The following is a 23,663-nucleotide window of genomic DNA, read 5'->3' on the forward strand; positions in this document are numbered from 1 at the left end:
TGAGACATCCAATTTATTACATAATTCATGCTGCATTGCAAGCTGGAGGTGTGGGCATTTATCAGACAGGGGCGGTTGAATGGAAGATGCTATGAAATTGCATGGGAAGTGTAGGATCAAGTATTTTTGGAACTTGACCTAACCTAGGGAGGTAAAACTCAGTATACCTGTGGCTTCTACGGCTTTGTTTTTGACATGTTTTTTTTCCCACGTAAGTGCAATTATGAAACGCTGGATGCTTTCATGTTGTCAGTAGTCTAGATCAACGGAAGTACATTTTCAGGATAAAGTCTCACATTACGCCAGATGTCAGGCTTTGCTCAGACGAAATACACAGTGATAGACTAGGACTGGGCAATATATCGATATTATATTGACATCATGATGTGAGACTAAATATCGTATTGTAAATGGCTTAAGTGTTGTCTTTTCATGGTTTTAAAGGCTGCATTACAGTAAAATTATGTCATTTTCTGTTACCAGACTGTTCTAGCTCTTCTATTATTTTTACATTTACCCACGTAGTCATTATATCTACATTACTGAAGATTATTTATCTAAAATCTCATTAAGATATTTTGTTAAAGCACCAATTGTCAACCCTATAATATCGCCACAATATCAACACTGAGGTATTAGGACAAGAATATCACGATATCTGATTTTCTCCATATCGCCCAGCCCTACGACACACTGGTAAGAGCAAATTACGATTAACCATGTATCCAGCTAATTTAAATAGCTCACATTACTGTATAGTGTGAACAGTTACATTATTTAATATTTTATTTGGCATTTTCTTTTGCGGGGTGCAAATGTTCCACCAAAACAAGTTCATTCCTTAGACCCTTTTGCAGAGCAACCGTCTTTGCGACCGGAGCTTAGCACCACCCAAGACTATTGTGATTGGTTTAAAGAAATGAAAACGACCCACAGGTTTTTCTTTCTCCTATCCCAGAAAGTATGTGTGGTGTTTAATTTACTGCCCACTATAGAGTAAACTACTGTGCTTGTTATGTCGACATCTGAGAAAAACATTTAACAGTGAAGCATATATGAAAAACACAGTTTTTTAATGACAGAATGGGAAGGGGAATCCTTTAGTCCATCTAGGGCATCAGGATGTTACTATACAGAAAGAGGAGTTGTAGAGTCTGTTCACACACACAGAGAGGTCAGTCTGGGGAAAGCATCCACCTCTCTCACTTTGTGGAGGTACACTAACAATAAAAAAATGGTATCTGGAAAACAAATAATAAAAAGGGAAAATATACAACAGGGATTGCCGTGAAACAGCTAGAGCCGCCCCTGAGGCAGAGGTAGCCTGAGTGTGGTATGCTCTTCTCCTCTGGGTAGAGTCCGTGTAAAGGATTGTCTCTGTATTGCCATGGTATGCTCTTCTGTGGCGCGTCCTCCTCCTCCTCATCCTCCTCCTCCTCCTGCTGCTGCTATACCACGGCGTACTGCTGATACAGCAGCTCCCGGATCTTATAGTAGTCGTCACACAGGCAGCCTTCCAGGCCAATGCGTCCTGCCTCCGTCTGGACAAAGATGCACAGGTCATATGGGTCCATTCATTAACACTTTGTACATCATGGTTACACCTTTAAACATAGATGTACAAGCCCTGCCTGTACAGCACACGGCTGACCTAGAAAATAAATATGCTTCCAATTCACTCCCACAGACCGTTCACAGACTTGGGATTTAAATGTCTAATGAAGCGATCCACTTCAAGTTTTTCCATTTACACACACACACACACACACACACACACACACACACACACACACACACACACACACACACACACACACACACACACACACACAACAACACACACACACACACAACAATAACACACAACACAAAAGCATTTTCATAGTCCTTACTTACCTAACCTTAACAACTAAATGCCTAACCTTAAACCTTACCCTCACCATAACCTAATTCTACCCCTAAAACCAAGTTTTTAACCCTCAAACAGGCCTTTAAACTTGTGGGGTCCAGCATTTTGGCCCCACAACGCTGTTGGGACCCCACAAGTATACTGTATTCCCAGTTTTTGGACCCCATGAATGTAGTCTCACACACACACACACACACACACACACACACACACACACACACACACACACACACACACACACACACACACACACACACACACACACACACACACACACACACACACACACACACACTTAAAAGTCTCAGTTCTCTTTGATTTCATTTTCTGGGTTGCGTCTATTTTAGGTTCTTGTCAATTATGCATTTTGTTGTTTGTATCCTGGCTCACTCCTACTTTTCCTTTTCCTTTAATTGTTAAGTTCTGCCTGTGATTCTTCTTTTGTGCCCTTCTTCTGAGGTGAGTTGTTTTTATATGCCACCGTTTTCTTTTTAAATTCCAACTTAGGCAGGCTGTATTTACCAACCCAAATTCCAATGAAGTTGGGACATTGTGTAAAACGTCAATAAAAACAGAATACAATGATTTGCAAATCCTTTTCAACCTATATTCAATTGAATACATTACAAATACAAGCTATTTAATATTCACACTGATAAACTATTGTTTTTTTTTTTGTTGCAAATATTCAGTCATTTTGAATTTGATGCCTGCAACACGTTCCAAAAAAGCTGGGACAGGGGCATGTTTACCACTGTGTTACATCACCTCAATAAGCATTTGGGAAATGAGGACACTTATTGTTGAAGCTTTGTAGGTGGAATTCTTTCCCATTCTTGCTTGATGTGCGACTTCAGTTGCTCAACAGTCTGGGGTCTGCGTTGTCGTATTTTGCGCTTCATAATGTGCCAAACATTTTCAGTGGGGGACAGGTCTGGACTGCAGGCAGACCAGTCTTTTACTACGAAGCCACGCTGTTGTAACACGTACAAAATAAGCAGGGAGGTCCCTAAAAATGACGTTGCTTGGATGGCAGCATATGTTGCTCCAAAACCTTTATGCACCTTTCAGCATTAAATGGTGCCTTCACAGATGTGCAAGTTACCAATGCCATGGGTACTAACAACCCCCCCCCCCCCATACAATCACAGATGATGGCTTTTGAACTCTGTGCTGATCACAATCTGGATGGTACTTTTCCGCTTTGGCCTTGAGGACATGACGTCCATGATTTCCAAAAACAATATGAAATGTGGTCTTGTCAGACCACGGCACACTTTCCCACTTTGCGTCAGTCCATCTCAGATGAGCTCGGGCCCAGAGAAGCCGCGGCGTTTCTGGTTGTAGATGTAGCGACGAACTCTGTTAACTGACAATGGTTTTCCGAAGTGTTCCTGAGCCCACGTGGTAATATCCTTTACATAATCTCGGTTTTTAATGCAGTGCCGCCTGAGGGATCGAAGGTCACAGGCATTCGATGTTGGTTTTTGGCATTGCCACTTACGTGCAGCGATTTCTCCAGATTCTCTGGAGCTTTTGATGATATTATGGACTGATGAGAAAATCCCTAAATTCCTTGCAATTGTACGTTGAGAAACGTTCTTAAACTATTGGACTATTTGCTCACGCAGTTGTTCACAAAGTGGTGAACCTCGCCCCATCCTTGCTTGTGAACGACTGAGCCTTTTGGAGATTCTCCTCTCATACCCAATCATGACCAATTAACCTGTTCACCTGTGGAATGTTCCAAACAAGGTGTTTTTTGAGCATTCCTCAACTTTCCCAGTCTTTCGTTGCCCCTGTCCCAGCTTTTTTTGGAACGTATTGCAGGCATCAAATTCAAAATGACTGAATATTTGCGGAAAAAAAAACAAACAATAAAGTTTATCAGTTTGGACATTAAATATCTTGTCTTTGTAGTGTCTTTAATTGAGTATAGGTTGAAAAGGATTTGCAAATCATTGCATTGTTTTTATTATGTAATATTTATTATATATTATGTCCCAACTTCATTGGAATTGGGGTTTGTATTTCTCTTTGTCTTAATGTTCCATTTAGTGTTAAGCACTGGTATCTTATGTTATAGTATGTAAGTAAATAAAACCGTAACCTCTAAAACCTTAAAAACCACAGCTAAATATAAAATAAGACACTATTAACTTGACAGGTTTTGTGAAATTCTGACCAACAACATTTCAGTTCCAAGACAAAAAATATTTTTTAATGTTATCTTATATGACTTTGTTGGTAAATATGTTTTACTCTTAATCTACAGGATTTGTATTTTTTTTTGTTGTATTTATTATAAAGGATCCCCATTAGCTGATGCCTAGACGACCAGCTAGTCTTCCTGGTGTCCAAAAGTAACTACAGTATATTTCATTGTAAACAACACCACCTAACTGCAATGCTAACAATTTGATTTTGGTTTACTGCCAATACCAGTTAACACACGTAGAAATACTTTAATATACAATATCAACCTCTGCCCGTGTTTCTCTAGACTCCTGACTAAGCTGCTGTTTCCTACGCCATCACAAACAACTTGCACTGAACAGCGCCGCTTGCTCGGGTTGACACAATCCATCATCAAACAAAGAGAAGCTCAATGTGTCACACTGCTTTACAACAATATTAGCATATCCTACGGGGACCATTTTCAGCTGCACAACACAACTTCTGATGGCTCACAGTCAACAGCATATAAGGCAATGAATACTTTGTCTTTTTGTTGCAATGCTAAATTATTGTTGAGTTGTTTCTGATGGCCCTGACACACCAACCCGAAAAGGCAGTCAGGCTGATCAGTCGGCTCCCTGAGGTCCAAAAAGTGCCTCGGAACACACTGAAGCGACGGCGACTTGATCGTACGATCTCTGCGTGTGCGAGACATAATACGTCTCCATAACAGCAGGCAGTGCTAATCTGTATTGACGCCCAAAAAATGAAAACCGGAAATGACGAACGCGTCACGTGGGTCTGTCTGCTCCTGGATTTCAAACCTGAACAATAATGGCGGCCATTCGGAATACGATCTCGGATTTTATGAAAATAGTTCACCAAAAAGTGTTTCTGAAAACATTTTAAGCGAGAAATAGGCCATACAGTTGCTGAATATGTCTGGTTTTTTGATCGACAATGGTCAGTTTGAAAGATTTTCGTCAGATTTTGTGAGGCGTTCGTCAGGCCCATCCCGCCTGTCATTTCCGGTAGGTGTTGTAACATAAGTGCACTGATTCGCTAGTCAAGGACTTGCGCTCCACCAATCAGATTGGCCATTGAGTCCGACTGCCCGCCTCAAGTCAAATCGGCCAAAATGAAGGGCGACGGCCCCTCCAACGGACGATGGCACGGAACAAACCAAACAGACTCGAGTCACCGACCTCGCCAGACTGTCCGACGGCCGATTATCGGGTTGGTGTGTCAGCGCCTTGAGGCTTTGAAGGGTATAATAAAAGTTTCTGAAGGTCACAGACCGGAGATGTGAAAGGATGGATTTTTTTGTGATGAGCCAAAGCCCTTTTGAGTTATCCAAATTTGTTGGACAATTATTTTTAAGTGTTTTGTACATGTCCTTTAAATGTACAGGCTTTTAATTTCATTAAAACACTGGCCTCATATCAACTATACAACTCATTTGCACAAAGACTGAAATATAAATCCAATTTGGATTAAAACCAGAAGCTCAATGTTTTCATTGCGTGGATTTGGCAAAAATAAATAAATAAATAAGCCTGTGCCATATGTCATCTGTACTGGCCACTCTCCCTGTTGAGGGCTAGTGGTGACTAGTGTCGTGGCGAGCTGATGGATAGCACACTCGCTGAGCCAGTGGGAAGGACAACTCACCCTGCGGACGGCCACCATGTTGTTGCATACCAGCACTCCTCCCACAAACTCGGCCTGGATGCCCTCTCTCAGCAGGATCTGCTTGAAGTCCGACAGGCGAGGCTCGTTGATGAACACCGACTGATGCCCTGAAATCTGGAGGGAGACCAGAAAAGAGGGCCAATCACACTGAGGGCTGTCTGAATTGCTTAGACGCCCTTGAGGACACATACTAGTGGAATTGCGTTAAAATGCCTTCCCAATCAGAGTCCCATGGCGACCAGTTCAGTGATTAACTCTTCTCTGCGACTCAACTTGGGCCAACTGTCTCCCAACCTCTTTCCTGACAACATGGAGTCTTAGGGCATGAAAATAAAGAGTTCTTTTGTCCACTGGCTGCAGCAGCTGATGGCATCTTAGACTCAAATGTTGTAGGGCTGCACAATATATCATTTTTCTATCGTCCTCATGATGTCAATTGGCGCAATAAACAAATTGCGAAAGACTGCAACATATCGCGAAAGACACTCAAGATTTTTTGTGTTAGCTGAAAGAAAAAAACAGTAGAAAACTGCACTTTAAAATGTAACTGTCATTCTTTTTTCAGTGGTGACTTTTATATTCAATCCAATGTTCAATTTGTTTAATAAAGGAATGTTGTAAATTGCATTTCATTTGCTGTAAATTCAACTAGGGGTGGGAATCACCAGAGGCCTCACGATACGATATCATCACGATACTTATGTCACGATACAATATTATTGCGATTTTAAACATATCGCAATATTCTGCGATATATTGCAATTTATTACCTTTTTTCCAACTTCAAATTTTTCCCAGTTTCAAATGATGTCCCCAAAGGACAATTTTGTCAACATTTGTTTTATCTAAAAAGATACATTTCTCTGTTTGTTCATCTCACTTCAATTGTATTGCTGCAAAATGGGGATTGTCAAGCAGACAGACTGACCAACACATATATCATAAAAGATCGATACTTGGCGTCTGTGTATCGATACAGTATTGCCACGAAAAATATCGCGATACTATGCTATATCGATTTTTTCCCCCACCCCTAAATTCAACTAACAATTTGTTGTATTTTAGCAGAATACTGAAAGCAGCAGAAATGCAAAACTGAGTACACTTTAACATCTGTTTATTTATCGCAAGTAATATCGTTATTGCGATATTTAACGTTATCGCATATTTTTCTCATATCTTGCGGCCGTAATCTATCGCTTGTGCCATTTCATTAGTGTAGAATGATGTTGGGGCACAGTTTGATACTAGAAGGCTGTTTTCACATTCATCTGCTGAAGGGGGAAAGTTTTTCTGTGCTCACTCATATCGGAGTTTAATGCGTGTCCTTACGAGCATTTGTGACATCACAACTAGTTTGAAAGCCAATCATTGTCTAATAACTTTAGACAAAACTTTTTATTTTTTTTTATTTTTTTTTTATAAATCAGTGAGAGGGAGTAGATGTAGTTTTAAGAATTTTAACAACAGGATGGAGAGAATCTTTATCTTACGAGCAACAAATGTTGACATTTCATTTTTACACATTTGCTGAAACCCCTACAACTCATATTCACAAATAATGATATATCGTTGCAACCACTTTGCCTGTGTTCCCCGCCTTACCTCGTGCGGAGGCAGTGGCTCCAGCGTGGGAATGACATCACTCTCTTCGGACACCTCCTTCTCGTCCTCCATGAACAGGTTCTTGATGGCGCGCTGTGCTGCCACCGCCGAGGCGTCTTGGTCGATGCCAAGATCGGGGGCCACGTCCATGGCCAGCTCGCCGTCCTCAGCGTCGTCTTTCACCCCCTCCTCCAGCATCACGCCCGTGTCCACCTTGACCACGCGCATGTCCAGCACCCCGTCGATCCAGGCCAGCTCGGTGTCTTTGGCCTTGCAGAACTGCAAGGAGCTCACCAAGGAGTCTTTCAACCGCACCTTAACCGCAAGAAGATGAGACGACATGAAGACATTGGCCTGTCATGGAAGGCTGCTTTTATGCCTTTGCTAAAGAAATCAACCTTGTATGACTTAACGTCCTGGCTTAATTGCCAAGGGGTTGACAAAGACAGATTCATCAGTAGAGCTGAAACGATTACTAAAAATCCTCGATGCAAAATTCTTTGCCTCAAAGCTTTGTTTAATTAATGTAACTAACGTTGTATGGCTCACTGTGTTTACGCACGGATGATTGTTACTAGTGCACAACGGGCTGACGCTGGACACAAGACTGACAGCGCAGATTACAAAATGAAGGAAGGAAAAAAAACAAAATAGTGATGGGTTAAGAGAAGAGACAGGCAAGAGAAAATGACAGAAAGTTTGGGATCATTTTAAAAGGTCCCATGGCATGAAAATTTCACTTTATGAGGTTTTTAACATTAATATGCGTTCCCCCAGCCTGCCTATGGTCCCCCAGTGGCTAGAAATGGCGATAGGTGTAAACCGAGCCCTGGGTATCCTGCTCTGTCTTTGAGAAAATGAAAGCTCAGATGGGCCGTTCTGGAATCTTCTCCTTATGAGGTCATAAGGAGCAAGGTTACCTCCCCTTTCTCTGCTTTGCCCACCCAGAGAATTTGGCCCACCCACGAGAGACATCATGGCTTTCAAACGAGCAAAGTGGCAGTTGGTCAAGGCCACACCCCCACCCTCCAGCTCCTTTGCATATCCAGCACAAAGAGCCAGAGGCAAGAAGGGGAAAGGGGCAAAAAAGATTTACATTTGGGCCACCAAAAATGTACTTTTGCCAACAGAGGGGGCTTGGTGGCCCATGTGGCCTGTGCTTAAAAATATTAGCATCGATCCTGTTATTGTATGCACTAAAAATGTTGCTTTTTCGAAAATAGGAAACCTCTCTTTTGTATATTTGCTATTGCCGTTTACTGTAAAGCAAAAGTATTTCTTATCCGATAACTCGATAAAATAAATCGGTAGAATACGCGATGACTAAAATAATCGATAGCTGCAGCCCTATTTATCAGGTTGACCTATTTCACAGCAGAGTATTTTAGAATTTATGAAATCTATTTAAACACATTTAAAAGGAAACATTATGATACACTTATAGTGCGTTCCATTTGTACTCGAAGTTTGGAATTTCTGAGGTCAAAGTCAGAAACATGCCCCCCTGAACTCGGATTTCCGAGTTGGTAAGTTGGACAACCACCGAGTACTCCGAGCTCAAAATCCAACATGGATGCCCCGTGCATCAACAGTAGTGAAAGCTGTAGTAACATACTGTTGTTAGTACTTCTGCCTTATTTGTGTCTCACTAAATCAGTCAAACACACAGTCCTGTCCAACTTCTATCTGTGGACATGTTTTTACCCGGTTTGTGTGCACACACAAAAACAGCGTAATGCGTTGTTATCAGCTGGTATTGCTAACAATGGCTTACCTGGCTAGAACTAGCCCATAATGAAAAATCTGAATGGAACGCATTCAACTCGGGTGAGACGTCATTCCCAGCTCCGAGTTCCGAGGTAAATGAAACGCACTATTACGTAAAACAATTCTTTACATGCAATCACTAAGAGGCAACCATATTCACTTTAATAAAAAAAGCAGGCTTTTGATGAGGCTGACCTGGTAGATGTGTGTTTCACTGGTGGCGTCTATAGTCTCCTGTAGTTTGGGTGTGTAGACTTTGATGTCCTTGCTGAATGCCTTGCAGGACTCTGCCAGGTCCAGACTGGCTTCCGGCGGCCCGCGAACGATGACCAGCTGTCTGGGCTTCATCTGATTAATAATCTTCCTGATGGAGTCGCCATCAGAGCGACCTTCATAGTCTATGTACGAAATTCTCGCTCTGTAGAAGAATGAAGGTGGGATCAAGCTTTTTAATACCGCTGAATTGTCAAACATTGTTTAATTGCCAGCACAGATAGCATTTTCCTGATAGACTTCTTATTCATCCAGGAGAGGTTTGCTGAGTAGATAATGTTTTTTTTACTTCCAAACACTTCCAGCCTTACGTTCAAACAGTTACACTCATTCACACCTGGAGGCCATTCAGCACACCACAGCACTGTACTGTACTGTTGGCCACTGATCAGCTCTAGTGGCAGTTAAAATGGTGAAGTTAAACCCGCACAGTTCTTGTCACAGAGTCATACAGATTTAAAAGGATCACTGACCTAATTTCAAGATTTTCTACACTGGAGACGCATTTGGTGGGAACAACAGAGAGATCCTGGTCCATGGGTTCATCACCGTTGGTCAACCCGGATTCCAGTTTGCTTTTCTCCTCCTCTGTGGCTTGCAGTTCAGGAACCAGAAAGTCTTCTAGCCTGTGAGAAACCAATCACATCTTATTGATGATGGCAGCTGTCAGTGTAAATTATCTGTAATCCAACTTTCTGTAATCTGATGTCCACGTTGTGTATCAATATTGTAGTACCTGATGATTTCCCCATACTCGTCCCATTTGATTCTCTCTTCATGTGTGGGGAACATAGGATAAGACTTTTTGGCGTGTTTGAAGAAGCTGCCTTTGCGGCTCCCCTCGCTCTTCATCATCAGGTCGTGGTGTTTAGTTTTCACTACAGCTGGCTGGTCCAGGTCATCGTCCATATCGCTCTCGTCACTCGAGTCTACATCCACCCTGCAAGTGCATGAATTAAAAATGAACAGCGAACATACAAGTTTCATTTTTCCAAGGACAGACAAGACGTTTTTGCTCAGTTGCAGAGTATACATGTTGTCCTAAATGTGTCATGACTTATCTTCCATTTACAGATTTTCCATTTAAATAGCCTGTTTTAAATTTGCAATGTAGAGCACCATTTGCACTTTCTGCTGCCTTTTCCTGTTTTAACTGTTAAAAGACTGGAAAACCGTATGAATCCAATTTTTTGCTAGGCCAACCGACATAACGCATCATCAAAAATAGACACCTAACCCTCAAGCACCCAGTCAACCCATGTGTAGTTCTACTTACTCTTTTGCTTGCTCAAGTTTTTTAGCTGCTTCTTTCTTTACTTTCTCCTTTTCAAGATATTCTTCCAGATCCTTGCCTTCGAGTTTCACTCTTTTCCTCACCTGTCATAATGAGAAAAGTGAAAGATGCATATGGTGCAAATGATAGAATGACACCTTTTTGTTGTTTACTCAGCTGGGTCTGAATGTGAGAGACAGGAGCTTCTCGTGGGGCATTTGTCATAGCAAATCAGCATCCTGACTGCTGGTCTCACCTCCAGATCCAGCATCTTCTCTCCGGGATTGTCGATGAGGTAGCGGGCCAGGGTTCCAGGTGTAGTGCGGTAGGTCAGGATGACGGAGTTTTTGGCGTCTTGGCACCACTGGATGAAGAGTTCTCTGGAAAAGCCAGACTCAAGGTCTGGCTGGCTGCAAAGCACCACCTTGGGACTGGGCACCCGGGCCAGGTCTGCCAGACTGTGGCACAGGGTCAAGTGACGGAACTGGAAGGGGTTGTTCCTCTTGTCTTCAAAACACCTCATGAGCTTGTCACTCATCCACTCCACCTACAGAAAAACAGTAGAGTAAGTTCATGTTATTGCGTACACGTATTGTATTTGGCAAATAAAGTGATTCTGAATCCAAACAAGTATCCTGGTAAATTAACAAAGGAAGTAATAATACAAAAAGTCTATAGCCCGAAATTGTGAATATCAGTGATTGATACCTGGGACTTGGAGAACTCCACCACATTGTAGCTGACATTGTTCAGCAGAGCTAGTGGGTAGGCTCCCAGCCCAGCATCCTTTGTCCTCCAAATCTGGTCCAGGAGCTGAGCCAGCTCCAACACACGCCCAGCTGTATCCACAGCAATAAGGACATTACCGTCACCACGAAGGGTCTCCATTACATTGGCTGTGAGTAAAATAAAAAAAAAAAAAAAGAAAGTTTATGAAAATAAACAGCATTTTTAAAGAAAACAAACAGTCTTAAAAGGACAAAAAAAGGACTTTAAAAAAGGATGTTGCTTGATGAAGATGCTTCATTTGTTAGACCACTGGGACATATAAAATGATTGCGGTATTTTCTAAATGATTACCAATTTAATTTAATAAATATGCAGTTAAATCCATTAATTACTACAATAGAGTCTTGTGAAGATGACTTACTAAGGAGCAGCTCATCTCTCTGTTTGCGACGCGGCTGTACATATGTAGCATTGAAGGAGTCTGTGATAAGCAAGGAAGGACGACTAATGCTCTCCAACGTGCAGCCATTGAGGTGTCTAGAATACAGAAACAGAGTAAAAAAGGGGACGGGCTAACGGCCAAACATATTCACATTTCATATTAATGTTTTGTGTGTGCTCACATTTCTCTCTTGTGGTTGAAGTCCACAGCATAAACAATCTCCTCCTCTCCGTCCTTCACAATTTTCCAAATAGTGCCTCCAATCATGTGCCCAGCTGGAAGAGGAGTGATGGAAAGACCGTGCCCTTTCCCTGTCAGGTAAAAAGAAAGATATGAAACACTTTGGTATCTGCGATACACAAACGGGGGCGACTCTATAAGGGTCTGCAATTTACTCACCTTTTAGATTGACAATCTGAGAGTATTTCAATTGCTGGATTTTATCAAAAGCACAATCCACATCATCGAGGGTGAACAGTGTGAAATCTTCACTGTTATTTCGAGACTAAGTGGAAGGAAGGAAATGATTAAGAAATCAATGGTTATCATGCAATTAAGCTCTATTAATAAATAACTTTATATCTCTCACACCCCCTTCATACCTGATATAGATCATACATGAACATTTGACCCATCTTGTAGACTGGAATTGTAGCATAGATAGTGCAGTTTAGACCCAGTTTCCCCACAGCATATGGCAGGGCTCCCAGGTGTATGGGGTCAGGGTGGGAAAGGAGCACAGCATCGACCTGATGAACATATCTTGAGAGGAAAATGGACATCACACACCTGTTTTAATTCGCAGTGGGGGAAAATCTGATACAAATCAGATGATGGATACATTAGCTACCTTTTCATAGCATCAATGATGTCCATTGAGAAGTTCTCATCCCAGCCACAGTCCAGGAGGAAGCGGAATTCATCCACCTGCAGCAGGTAACAGAGGGCCGACTCCTCCTGAACCCCTGACACGGCTGTCAACTTGATAATGGACGTCATTTCCCTTCAGTTGTCACGCTGAAAGTACAATTAGGTTGTTGGCATGAGGTTATGCTAACGCAACCATCCTAATAAACAAAAACATATTTCCTTGCATTACGTTCCGTTAAGTGGTGTGGCTCTTTGTGAGTTTGATTACGACTGAGCACTCATTCAATCAATTGAATCTACAAAAAAACAAAAACACACACAAACCTGGTTCGACTGTAAACTGAAATTGTACGATGTAATAGTATAACGTTGCTAAAGGTCGCCTGTTTAACTATGTGGCTGGCTAGTCGAGCAGTAAGTAAAAAAAAGTAAACAGTTTGATTGCAAGCCACAGCTAGTTCGCAATAGCAACAACGTTAACAAAGTACCCGGTAAAGTCTATCTAGCATGCTAGCTACATTTAGCTTGTGGATGTAAGTGACTTGGATCGATAAAGGAAGGTGCAACGTACCACTAAATATGAGATAATATAAATGTTGTCCTGTTGCAATAGAAACTCAGTAAGTTAATTTTCTATAATTCCAACATTAAGACATTTTGGCTAGCGTTTTTAGTACACACTCGACTAGCAGACATGTTTGCCGCTAGCTACATCATGTGTGAAAGGGCAAAGGAGCATACCAAGTATGGTGGTGTTAATACAAATTGATTTTATGACAAATCACCGAATGCACATTTTATCCTACAATATTTTAATTATTGTGCTTTAATATTCTGATTTCATATGGTGCTTCTGATATTATAGCACACTTTAAGGGTCATTACGTTAATATTATTTTTTTACTGTTCAAGTACCACTGTCGCGTTTGCACAGTTGGTAGAGTCCAATGTCCTCTGCCTGGTGAGTGAAGAGCTGAAGGCCACGGTTAGGTGTAAACAAAAGGTAATATTTTACATATTCCAGCATCGTGTTTTTTTATTATTTGAGCCATTGCACTCTAACATATTAACTGTGCCAAACACAAAATCATTTCTTCAACTGAGAAACCATTCTCAACGAAAACCTGGCACAATGCTTGCTAGCTAACTGATTAGCTAGCCAGTGGCTGTGGGGTGCAGTTGGTGTTTTTTAAGTATGTAAGGCTCGCTATATATTCAGCATTTTAACTCCATTTTGTGGGAACGCAAGCTACAATGTAAATTGTGAAATGACAGCTAACGTTACCACATATATGGTTTAAAGTAATCGTTGAGTTACACTCGCTGCTGTTTTATGTAAGATATAGCTAAGCTAGATACGTATGTAATTAATGAGGATTAAATAGTATCCTCACCTAGCACCAACTTGTAAATAGACTCACATTTACATATATTTTCTCTGCAACTTTGGTAAAGTGCAGTATATATTTTTTGTACATTTTAATAACTCCTATTTTGCACATCCAATGCATATCCAATCTGCACACTGTATGCATGCAAGTTTAAAGGGCATACTATATTAAACACATTTTTAACGCTTATGTTATATTGGTACTTGTGTTTTTGATATTTGATTGATTTCCTGCACTATTCTTTGTCCAGTGTTTTTCGTGCGTGTACTGTTGCTATGACACAGCGGGGTATAAATACAGTATCTATATACCAATTAGCTCATAGTGACACATGTTGAAATGACTAAAGAACTCCTTTCCATTTAGGTTTCTGTCAGCACAGTGTCGGATATGGCTTAGGTTTTTTCAGCAAATGTAGTGATATGTGAAAGCATCAGTCCCACTAACTGCAAATGTAAGCATAACTGTTTTAGATCAGAGTATGAAATACGTGCCACAGAATTTGTTACAATGTGTCTTGTATTTCTGTTTGTAGGAACCATGGTCAACTTTGTAGCACTTGCCCGTGAGCATTGGGTGAACATCTTGGTGCCCATGGGCTTTGTGATTGGATGGTACCTTGACAAACAGCAGGACCAGAAGCTGACAGCTTTCAGGAACAAAAGTGTTTTGTTCAGCAGGTAAGAATAAAAATGCAATTTCCACCTATGTATAAAAGTAAACCAGGTCCCCCCTTATGGTTACCAGTGAATTAAGGACCAGGGGGTGCTGTTTACTTCCAAGTGGTGGTGGTTGTTGCTACTGCATACCACCCCCCCCAGTTTAAACTAATTACTATGCATGTATATCAGCAGAATGCTTACAGATAGATATATCTCTATATATAGATATATCTCTATATATATAGATAGATATATCTCTATATATATAGATAGATAGATATATCTCTATATATATAGATAGATAGATATATCTCTATATATATAGATAGATATATCTCTATCTATCTATCTATCTATCTATCTATCTATCTATCTATCTATCTATCTATCTATCTATATGCAACTCTCTAACTTCTGTTCTCTTTAGGGAGCTGAAGTCTGGTGAGGAGGTGACCTGGAAGTAGACTACCCCTACCTGGAATGTGTCCTGTCATCTGTGGTGTGAATGACCCTCAAATCAGAATATTTAAGAGTCCTGTGACTGTTTGAGTTGGATCTCCTAATAATCTTTCATATTTTGAGTTGTATCAACCGATAATAAACATGCCCTTTCTCTTAAAAATAATGTGTACCTGTTGGTGATTTTTCTTGCATAACACATGACATTTCATATTTTTATTAAGTGAAGCGAGACATGACCTGTGAAACTTTACAAGACACAACTTGGGTCATGACAGGATTAAACTGGTTTATTTGATGCTGAACGGAGAGCATATTCATAAATGGGTTGTTCAATGTGTATTTTGTACAGAGGCAATCTATTCATGCAGTCAGCATGACTGAAGAATCTGCGGTCACTACAGAGGTCCGGCAGTGTGGATAATCCCCCTCTCGAAAAGCAGTTCAGCCAAAGCGATCTGGGGGGGGGGGGGGAACAACTCAAATCAATCATTTCACAAAAACACCGGCTCAAATTAATTATTTAGAATAAATATCTACATAAAATGGACATGAGAGAAAGGGGTGAGAATGACATGGCTATTATTTAAAGAATTGCATACATTGTCAAATACAAGACCTGTTACCACTTAAAGCAACATACCCTGTCGTCTGCGGAATCACATGGGAAACTTCCTACTGTCACAAATTTGGGATATGAATGGATCAGAAACTCCATGGCATCTGTGTGCTGAAAAAAAAAAATAAAGTTAGGCGGTGACATCATTATGGCACTAAGTACAAAACAAGAGCTTTACATAGAGCTTCCAATCTACCTCTGCTTTTATTTCAAAACTCTTGGGCTCCTCTTTGTGGTAAACTCTGGAGTTGTCTGTTGTGTAGTAAAGATGAACAGCTTCTCCATCACTGCATAACCTGGGAAGAAAAAAAGTTACATTTTAACATTGCCATTATTTACATTTCTGCTTTAACGTCAAATCATTGAAGCAGGTGTTCTTGACAACAATAAGGGCTGCATCTCATAACCCTTATTTGATAGCTCCTCGACTCCTCAGTCCTTGGCTGAACCGGAAGTTGTTCTGGCCCTCCTCGGTTAAGGCCGTCTCAAAGTGCTGATTTTTGCCCCGAGGAGGGATCATCGAGGAGCTACAGGCGATGACACGCGAGAGCAGCCTTGCCGGAAGCCGTGCAGCTGAAGGAGACGCTAACTCCAACCATGCAGCTGACAAATTCATGTGACGCTTCAGAGGTAAGGACTTCTCCTCCCTCTAAAACATATTTGCTCGTTGCCTCTCTCCTCGCATGATTTCCTTGCGTGCCTCCTTGGTGGGAGGGACTAAGACGTGAGGAAGGGAGGCAAGTGGAGGACTCGAGGAGGCAATTATGGGTTTGTGAGATGTAGCCACTGTCAAAAGCCCTATTCGCAAAAGGACTAGTATTACCTGGGGACCTCTAGTAATTTGTATTAATTGCAGAGGTCGTTTGTGATCTTAATCCAGCCATGTCTGTAATTTGTCAAGTAAAAGTTCAGCTACAAATTACCTACCATATTTCGCCAAACACAGAGGTTGTGTGGTAATATTAGTACCGTGCCAATCAGCATCTCTGTCATTTTGAGGTCGTTTTGGCTGCGTTGGCAATTATACAAAAGTTTTGACAAAGCCTTGACATCATAGTAATGTCAGTAAGTTTAAGTAAAATACAGACCTCACTTATCCCGTGCGAATGCGCCGCACGAAACACAGACGTAGGGGGTTATTTCTAAATCACACAAGGTCCGCTGGTAAAACTAGAACTGTGTGAATAGGGCTCTAGATGCTATACTCCACAGTTGAATAGTCCATTTCAAACCTGCCTGGTGTGAACGTGATGCAGTAAACATTGCATTACCTGGCACATCCAGCACGGAGAATTCTGACTCGGGTCTGGGTAGTGATTTGTGCACCTACATCCAGAACTTGCCCGCGCTCCCACCTAGTAGATGCTCCTTGCACGCTGCTGGCCAATTCCTCTGTGGCAGATGACAAGAAATTGTTAGAATCAGAAGCATTATGCATCGCAGGCTGTCCTGCAGCGTTATAATCATTATACACTTTCATGCAATAGTACAATTTTCTTCTGAATTAAGTGAATTGAAACTAAGTGAATTGCCAGAACTGATGTAGCCACCACATACCTGGTGTGAGCATGGGAGGAAGGCAGTCATGGAGGAAGTCTCTGGCTTTCTGATCCACGGCAGCATCGACCGGGGCGTAAGTAATGAGCTTCTTCATCAGACTCTCAATTCGCGAGAAGAATTTTGTCCTGCGTGGGTCATCCTACACACATGAGGAGGACTTCGGTCATTATGAGTGGGTAACTGGTGAGAAGCCAAGGGTGGTGATGGTAACAGAAAGTGACAAATAAATAGAAAATAACTGATGAATTACCTTGTCAGAGTTCTGTACTCCCATGTATGTCAGGTAATCCAGAGGTAAGCCCTGTCTGAACTCCACATCCTCCTCCATTGCTATTTCCAATGCTGCTGGAACCAACTGAAAAAAGAGCAGATCAAAAGGGGAAAGACCTTTGGTATATTTAAAAATATATATTTTTTAAACTGGTTAAAGTGGTTTACTGTATTGTTTATCTATTGCTACTTTTATCCGGAATCAATACTGGAATATTGCACACAAGAAAATATTAGAACATTTTCCCGTTTTATTTTTATGGATTGTTACACCACGTGTGTTACAACAGCTCAACAAGAACGTCTTTTAAAAGCTTTTAAGAGTGGCTTTTTAAGAGTCAAGAATTTTAAAAGGGAAACGCTATTGGTTATTACACTATCCCTGTAATGCTTGATCAATAAATGTGGCGATGTGCCCGTCCACTGATGCTGCCTTTTGTTAACCATGTAGGTTTCTTATTAGAGCCTTGATCAGAGAATATCACCTTCTGTAGCAGATCCCCCCAGCTGTTCTTCTGGTGAGAGGAGATGGTGATGTGGAGGGAGTGAGCATCTGGGAGGCAGTCGCCCTGGTGGATGAATCCTCGGGGAAAGTAAAGGAGATCCCCGGCTTCGAGGACCACTTCCAGGATCGGCTTCCCGATGTCTGCCTGATCGAAGTTGGCTGGAAAGGAAAGGCAAAGCAGTCACATCTGAGAAATGACAGTTGTAGATACAGTATGTATAAAGCCAATTACGTACAGTAATGGTAATTGTAACGTAATTATCCATAAATCCTGTTTCCAACCAAATGACAAATGGCTCTTAAAAAAATAAATAAATAAACTATTAATGAAATTATTTTTTTTTACTCACCACTTGAAAGCACAGGCAAGACCTCATCTTCTGTCCTAAGAAAAAAAGTCAGAAAAACAACTTTACAGCACGTTTCTTGGCATCTCTCAATCTCTCTCTGACTTTATATCAAACTACTAGGAAACCATTGTTGAATGTATCATGAGCCAAATATAATAAATGTAAATAGCACTAAAACTGGATTAGCTACCAATTGCAAATGATTAGTGCGCATGACTCAAAATGTTGAAATGATCTACTAGTTTCTGCATTGTTAATGTAGCAAAAACAATTCAGTGTGAATTTAACTCAATGCTGCTTTTATTATTTTAAGATTTTTTTTGTGGCATTTTAGGCCTTTATTAGATAGGACAGCTTTAGACATGAAAGGGGAGAGAGAGGGGAAACGACATGCAGCAAAGGGCCACTGCATCAAGGACTAAGCCTCTGTATATGGGCGCACGCTCTACCAGGTGAGCTACCCAGGCGCCCCTGATGCTGCTCTTTTAAAAAGGTTCCTCACTGTACCTCACCTTGGGTTGTACACTCTCCAATGTTTCTTCCCCTCCAGCTGAACCACAAACGCCTCAATGTCGTCATAATGTGGAGCAAAGCCTTGTGTTCCAGGTGGCGTCAGGTATCTGGTTAAAAGGGAAAAAAACACACATTTAACAGTGACCGATAGCATCTAAAAAGGTTAACCAGGACAATTAGTGTCCCAAATACTTACACGTTGGCTCCTGCCATGCTGCCGAACTGCTCTTGGAGGATGGACAGCACGTTCCACACCGTGGAGGAGAAACCCTGGGGATTCAGCATGCGGAGGGAGCAGCCACTCTGGGGAATGGAGATACAATGATGAGAATAATAATCTGCAATGGGCGCGCTGGGGCTGGGCAATATATTGATATTATATCGATATATGAGACCAGATATCGTCTTAAATTTTGAGTATCGTAATATGGTTTTGAAGGCTGCATTACAGTAAAGTCATTTTCTAAATTTACCAGACTGTTATAGCTATTCTGTAAATTATTTTTTTTTTCCCATATCGCCCAGCTTTAACTGAGAAGTTTAATGCACTTAACGCAAAATGACTTCAAGCTTCTAGCACAGAAGGTATTAAAACTATTTTTGTGCCGGATACATCTAATTGCTTTTTAATAAAGGTGGTCCAGGAGAATTTCAAAGTGAAAGGAAACTTTAATTATCTTCAAACCGCTGCAGCAAAATCCATTTATAAGGAATGTAAAAATGCAGAATCACAGTAATGTTGCATTAGAAATAATCCCATACTGTATACTAGGGCTGGGCGATATAGAGAAAATTAAATATCACGATATTCTTGACCAAATACCTAGATGTTGATATTGTGATGATATTGTGTGGTTAACTATTGGTGCTTTAACTAAATGTTATTTACACAATGAGATTTTTGATGAATAATCTCTAGAAATGATTTAATGCATTAGTGGGTAAAGGTAAATAATATAACAGCTAGAACAGTCTGGTAAATTCAGAAAATGACATCACTTTACTGTAATGCAGCCTGTAAAACCAGGAAAAGACAACATTTATGCCATATTACGATATCCAAAATCTAAGACGATATCTAGTCTCATATCCCGATATCGACATAACATTGATATATTGCCCAGCTCTACTGTATACAGAGCTGCTGCCTGCATCAGTGTGGCCTTACCTCATAGAAGTCCCACACAGTGAAAGGCAGAGCTCTCCCCGGAGGATTGTGCGTCTCTCTTTTGCCATTAGTGTAGCTCGTGACATCCAGGTTCACTCCATACTGAACATCCTCCTAAAATTAAACAACGCAATGTAGTTCAGTATCACAGATCTCCATCATCTATCAAAGACACAAGACAAAATAATCAGAAAACAAACAAATAAAAAACTACGTAATATACAACAAAAAACAAAAGGGGAAAAAAATGAGGCAGCTCATTTTCACATTAAAAATGAAAATATTTACTTCCTATTGTGTTTGTTTCTTTAAATACAGTACATTATAAAAAAAATGACACCAAACTTCATAGAACTTCCGTTGATAATTATTAGTCTGTGCAATTACAGATTCAAAACAGCCAATGTCCGAAATGAATGTTAAGCCTTCAGATAAATCAGCCTTTGTCTGACTCTTACAGTGGTGGAGAACACTCCTTGAAGTGAAAATAAAGCCGACCAATGCAAGTCCAACTTTTAGTAGTAGAGACCTCTCTCCAAATAAACAGAACTTTTGTGTTGTCAATTATGCTACCACCACCTTTTGATTACTTGTTTACAAAAAAGGAAAAACATTTCCACATTAAATGAAGGAAAGTACTTGCTTAAATTTTACACTTTCCATGAATTTTAGAACAATAATAACTGTGTATAATGTTGTATTGTGTAAAAGATCCATCTTGATGATAACATAACTGACATATTCCAACAGAGGTGGGGGAATTATAGATAAAGTAAAGATGGATGAGGTAATGTTTCAGATCCTTACCTGTCTTAGTATGCGATCAAACTCTGCTGTGGAGAACAGTCCCTTGTAATAATCTGGAGTCTTACGTTGAACAAGAATAGGTTTCTTTTCCCATGTTTCCCTTCGGAAAGATGAAAAAATATTAGCCGGTGAATGTTGCAAGAAAAAGATGACACCTTGTATAGGGTGTATTATTACCTCCGTCAAGGAGGTCATGTTTTCGGCTTGGGTTTGTCTGTTTGTTTGTCTGACTGTCAGCAGAATTACGGAAAAACTACTGGCCCAATTTTCATGAAACTGGAAGGGTGTAGCATGGGCCAAGTAGGAACCCATTAAATGTGGGAGTGGATCTGAATCACAGGGTGAATACACAAATTATTTTTTAACTTCCGTTAACATTGCAAGGTAGGGAATTTGTGCTGCATTCATGTGGCGCCAGAAAAACAAAAAACGGAAAAATTTGTTCCTGACTGGGAAAATTCACACTGCATTAACATTGTAAAATAGGGCATGCCTTGGCAGAGGTCTGCGCTCTCAGGGTGCCCTTCCAGTTTTGCAAAGTTTCTGTTTTGTTGTAATTTTGGATCGATAATTAATTGATCCATTGTTTGATCACAGTGTTTGCTCTTCTGCAACCTACAGAAATGTGAATATGTACAGCACTGTGCACTAAATACACAGACAGAAACACTGCCAACACACTTATCTGTACCTGAAGAAGGACTTGGCAGGAATGGGGTTGATGAGCCACTGGAACAGCTTGCTCGCTCTCTCCCTGCTGCTGTTGACTTTTCCCAGATCGGCCAGCAAAGCATCCACAGCCTCACCATCTCCATTTACACACTCCTCATCCTGCAACATAAGCATAAAGACTCTGTGAACCATAACTGAGCAGTATGGTCAAAGAAAATAATAATAAAAAAAGAAAATAATAATAATAATAATAATAATAATACAACATGTTAGTATTTAGATTAACAGATCATAACTTTTCATGGATGTGAAAATAGCACCCCATAGCATCTATCTTTGCAGCAGGTACACACTTACTTCTGTCATTCCCTTAAGGCTCTCCTCTTTTTTTGCAGACTTTAGGAGCTTCTTTCGCACTTTCTTCCTTTCAGGCTTTAATTGAGCTTTAACTGTGTTGACCTTATTAGCCCCATTCTCCTTTTTCCTTTTCTTCTTATCTGCCACCTAGAACATCATACAAGTTAACATAAATAGCTAAACACAGTTAAGATACATAGTTAGCCTGGAGAAATGAAGAGCAGATAACAGGAGTTGATAGCTAACTAGCTACCAGGAGGACTGTGCTAGTTTCAGCACTGCAGCTCTGAGTCTACAGAGCATGGAGCAGATCGACTAAACCAGTTCCTACCACATTATTTTAATGATATCTACCTGCAGGGAAGGCTTCGTAGCAGGAGGAGGCAAGTCTGTTGACAACGTTTTATACAAAGCAAAAGCTGACATGTGTTTTCGCTCCATGTTCAACAATGTGTCATCATCATCCGGCGACTGCTGGAGAGTCTTCTTCTACGGCTATTTGTGTCCATTTGCTCTCTAACGGACTCTCTACTGCCACCTGTAGAAGAGTACTACAAATTGCAGCCCATTTCTTCTTTCTTCATTTTTGATTAGCTTTAATGGCGTTTGGCCAACCAGCTTAAATGTTCATCACCGCCACCAATGGACTGGAGTGTGGAGCAGTAGAATTAGTAAAATTAGATTAAATTATCTCTATTATTCCCTTTAATCTTTAAATAGAAGATTACACATTTTCGAGTATGTCTTTCCTAGCAGATTCCCCAGCGTAATATTGACTTTTTCATCAATTAGTCCTGATATTAATCCCCTTCTATTTGATATGCAATCTATCAATATATGTTTGACAGTTTCCGATTTATTATGTGTGTGCATAACAAGTCCAAGCAGGGTGATTGCCTATTCTAAGGAGTGTTTGATTTAAGTATGTGTTGCAGGTTGCAGCCCACTTAGGACTGAAAGGAGCGTATAGGACTTTAAAAAACAAATGTATTTATTGAATTTTTCTAAATAGTTCAACAAATACATAAAGCGAACAAACCAAGAACATAATAGGGAGTATGTGAAGTAAAAAAGAAGAAACATAATAAGCAAACAAGTACAAAAACATATAGGATGTCTTAATTTACCTATATGTTTTTGTACTTGAGTATACTAAGAGTATTATCCCTTAATTAAAAATATATAATTTTTCAAGAACAGAATAGGCCATTGAGCCAGAGTTGTAGACTTATAATAGATTTTAATTCAGATTACCAGACAGAACAGAACAGAAGATTTTCTTATTTGTTTCTTCACACAATTTAAATATTATCACTCATTAGCCAATCCTCTACCTCACTTGGTCAGTTAATTTTTATTAATATTCTCAGTCAGAATTACAAACTTGGCTGCCTTTTTAAATAAAGGCTCAATTAGTGTCATACTGCATGTCTTATGGTCAGTTTGAGTGTACTGCTTCACTAGTTATATTTAAAAGGCTGTTGTGCGTTTCAGCAAGCTCCTCTAATACTGTTTTCCACATCCTCATAATGGTAAAAATGCATTTGTTTTTCGTGTATTTCATCAAAACATCGCTGCAAAAAGAATCGGTT

At 40.4% G+C, this 23,663-nt stretch overlaps 3 protein-coding genes across 4 annotated transcripts; 1 reads left to right on the forward strand and 2 right to left on the reverse strand.

The window, feature by feature from the left end:
• Positions 1–1,054: 1,054 nt before the first annotated feature.
• Positions 1,055–13,471, reverse strand: cpsf2 (cleavage and polyadenylation specific factor 2). 2 transcript variants are annotated; one of them, XM_039782468.1, is made up of 15 exons: positions 13,310–13,471; positions 12,719–12,885; positions 12,471–12,630; positions 12,268–12,373; positions 12,050–12,179; positions 11,848–11,963; positions 11,406–11,593; positions 10,954–11,244; positions 10,701–10,801; positions 10,161–10,364; positions 9,898–10,050; positions 9,347–9,569; positions 7,385–7,699; positions 5,759–5,893; positions 1,055–1,541 (listed from the first exon to the last, which is right to left on the reverse strand). In XM_039782468.1, exons 2-15 carry the CDS (start codon positions 12,865–12,867, stop codon positions 1,449–1,451), a joined length of 2,364 nt encoding a protein of 787 aa, XP_039638402.1. In that variant the 5' UTR covers positions 12,868–12,885; positions 13,310–13,471; the 3' UTR covers positions 1,055–1,448. The 2 variants fall into 2 exon arrangements, with proteins under 2 accessions (XP_039638402.1, XP_039638404.1); XM_039782470.1 differs by lacking the exon at positions 13,310–13,471 and adding an exon at positions 13,063–13,301.
• A 179-nt stretch (positions 13,472–13,650) lies between these two features.
• Positions 13,651–15,416, forward strand: LOC120547070 (NADH dehydrogenase [ubiquinone] 1 beta subcomplex subunit 1-like). Its single transcript, XM_039782471.1, has 3 exons — positions 13,651–13,741; positions 14,665–14,809; positions 15,219–15,416. Exons 2-3 carry the CDS (start codon positions 14,670–14,672, stop codon positions 15,253–15,255), a joined length of 177 nt encoding a protein of 58 aa, XP_039638405.1. The 5' UTR covers positions 13,651–13,741; positions 14,665–14,669; the 3' UTR covers positions 15,256–15,416.
• A 103-nt stretch (positions 15,417–15,519) lies between these two features.
• On the reverse strand, positions 15,520–22,578 carry riox1 (ribosomal oxygenase 1). Its single transcript, XM_039781256.1, has 15 exons — positions 22,426–22,578; positions 22,072–22,218; positions 21,734–21,873; positions 21,043–21,142; positions 20,236–20,349; positions 19,264–19,370; positions 19,067–19,174; positions 18,555–18,589; positions 18,185–18,363; positions 17,680–17,784; positions 17,427–17,568; positions 17,141–17,261; positions 16,066–16,165; positions 15,894–15,980; positions 15,520–15,708 (listed from the first exon to the last, which is right to left on the reverse strand). Exons 1-15 carry the CDS (start codon positions 22,510–22,512, stop codon positions 15,649–15,651), a joined length of 1,632 nt encoding a protein of 543 aa, XP_039637190.1. The 5' UTR covers positions 22,513–22,578; the 3' UTR covers positions 15,520–15,648.
• Positions 22,579–23,663: the final 1,085 nt, after the last annotated feature.

This window comes from Perca fluviatilis, chromosome 18 (genome assembly GCF_010015445.1).
Source record: "Perca fluviatilis chromosome 18, GENO_Pfluv_1.0, whole genome shotgun sequence".
Lineage (NCBI taxonomy): Eukaryota > Metazoa > Chordata > Actinopteri > Perciformes > Percidae > Perca > Perca fluviatilis.

Coding starts and splice junctions, on each gene's coding strand:
- LOC120547070 (XM_039782471.1), top strand. CDS start 14,670: ATGGTCAACTTTGTAGCACTTGCCCGTGAGCATTGGGTGAACATCTTG. Junction 14,810..15,218: donor AAAAGTGTTTTGTTCAGCAG/GTAAGAATAAAA, acceptor TGTTCTCTTTAG/GGAGCTGAAGTCTGGTGAGG.
- riox1 (XM_039781256.1), bottom strand. CDS start 22,512: ATGGAGCGAAAACACATGTCAGCTTTTGCTTTGTATAAAACGTTGTCA. Junction 21,143..21,733: donor CCTGCCAAGTCCTTCTTCAG/GTACAGATAAGT, acceptor ATCTTTCCGAAG/GGAAACATGGGAAAAGAAAC. Junction 19,175..19,263: donor AGCATGGCAGGAGCCAACGT/GTAAGTATTTGG, acceptor CCTTTTAACCAG/ATACCTGACGCCACCTGGAA.
- cpsf2 (XM_039782468.1), bottom strand. CDS start 12,867: ATGACGTCCATTATCAAGTTGACAGCCGTGTCAGGGGTTCAGGAGGAG. Junction 11,245..11,405: donor TGGAGTTCTCCAAGTCCCAG/GTATCAATCACT, acceptor GTTTTTCTGTAG/GTGGAGTGGATGAGTGACAA. Junction 5,894..7,384: donor AGCCACTGCCTCCGCACGAG/GTAAGGCGGGGA, acceptor GTCTCCCTCCAG/ATTTCAGGGCATCAGTCGGT.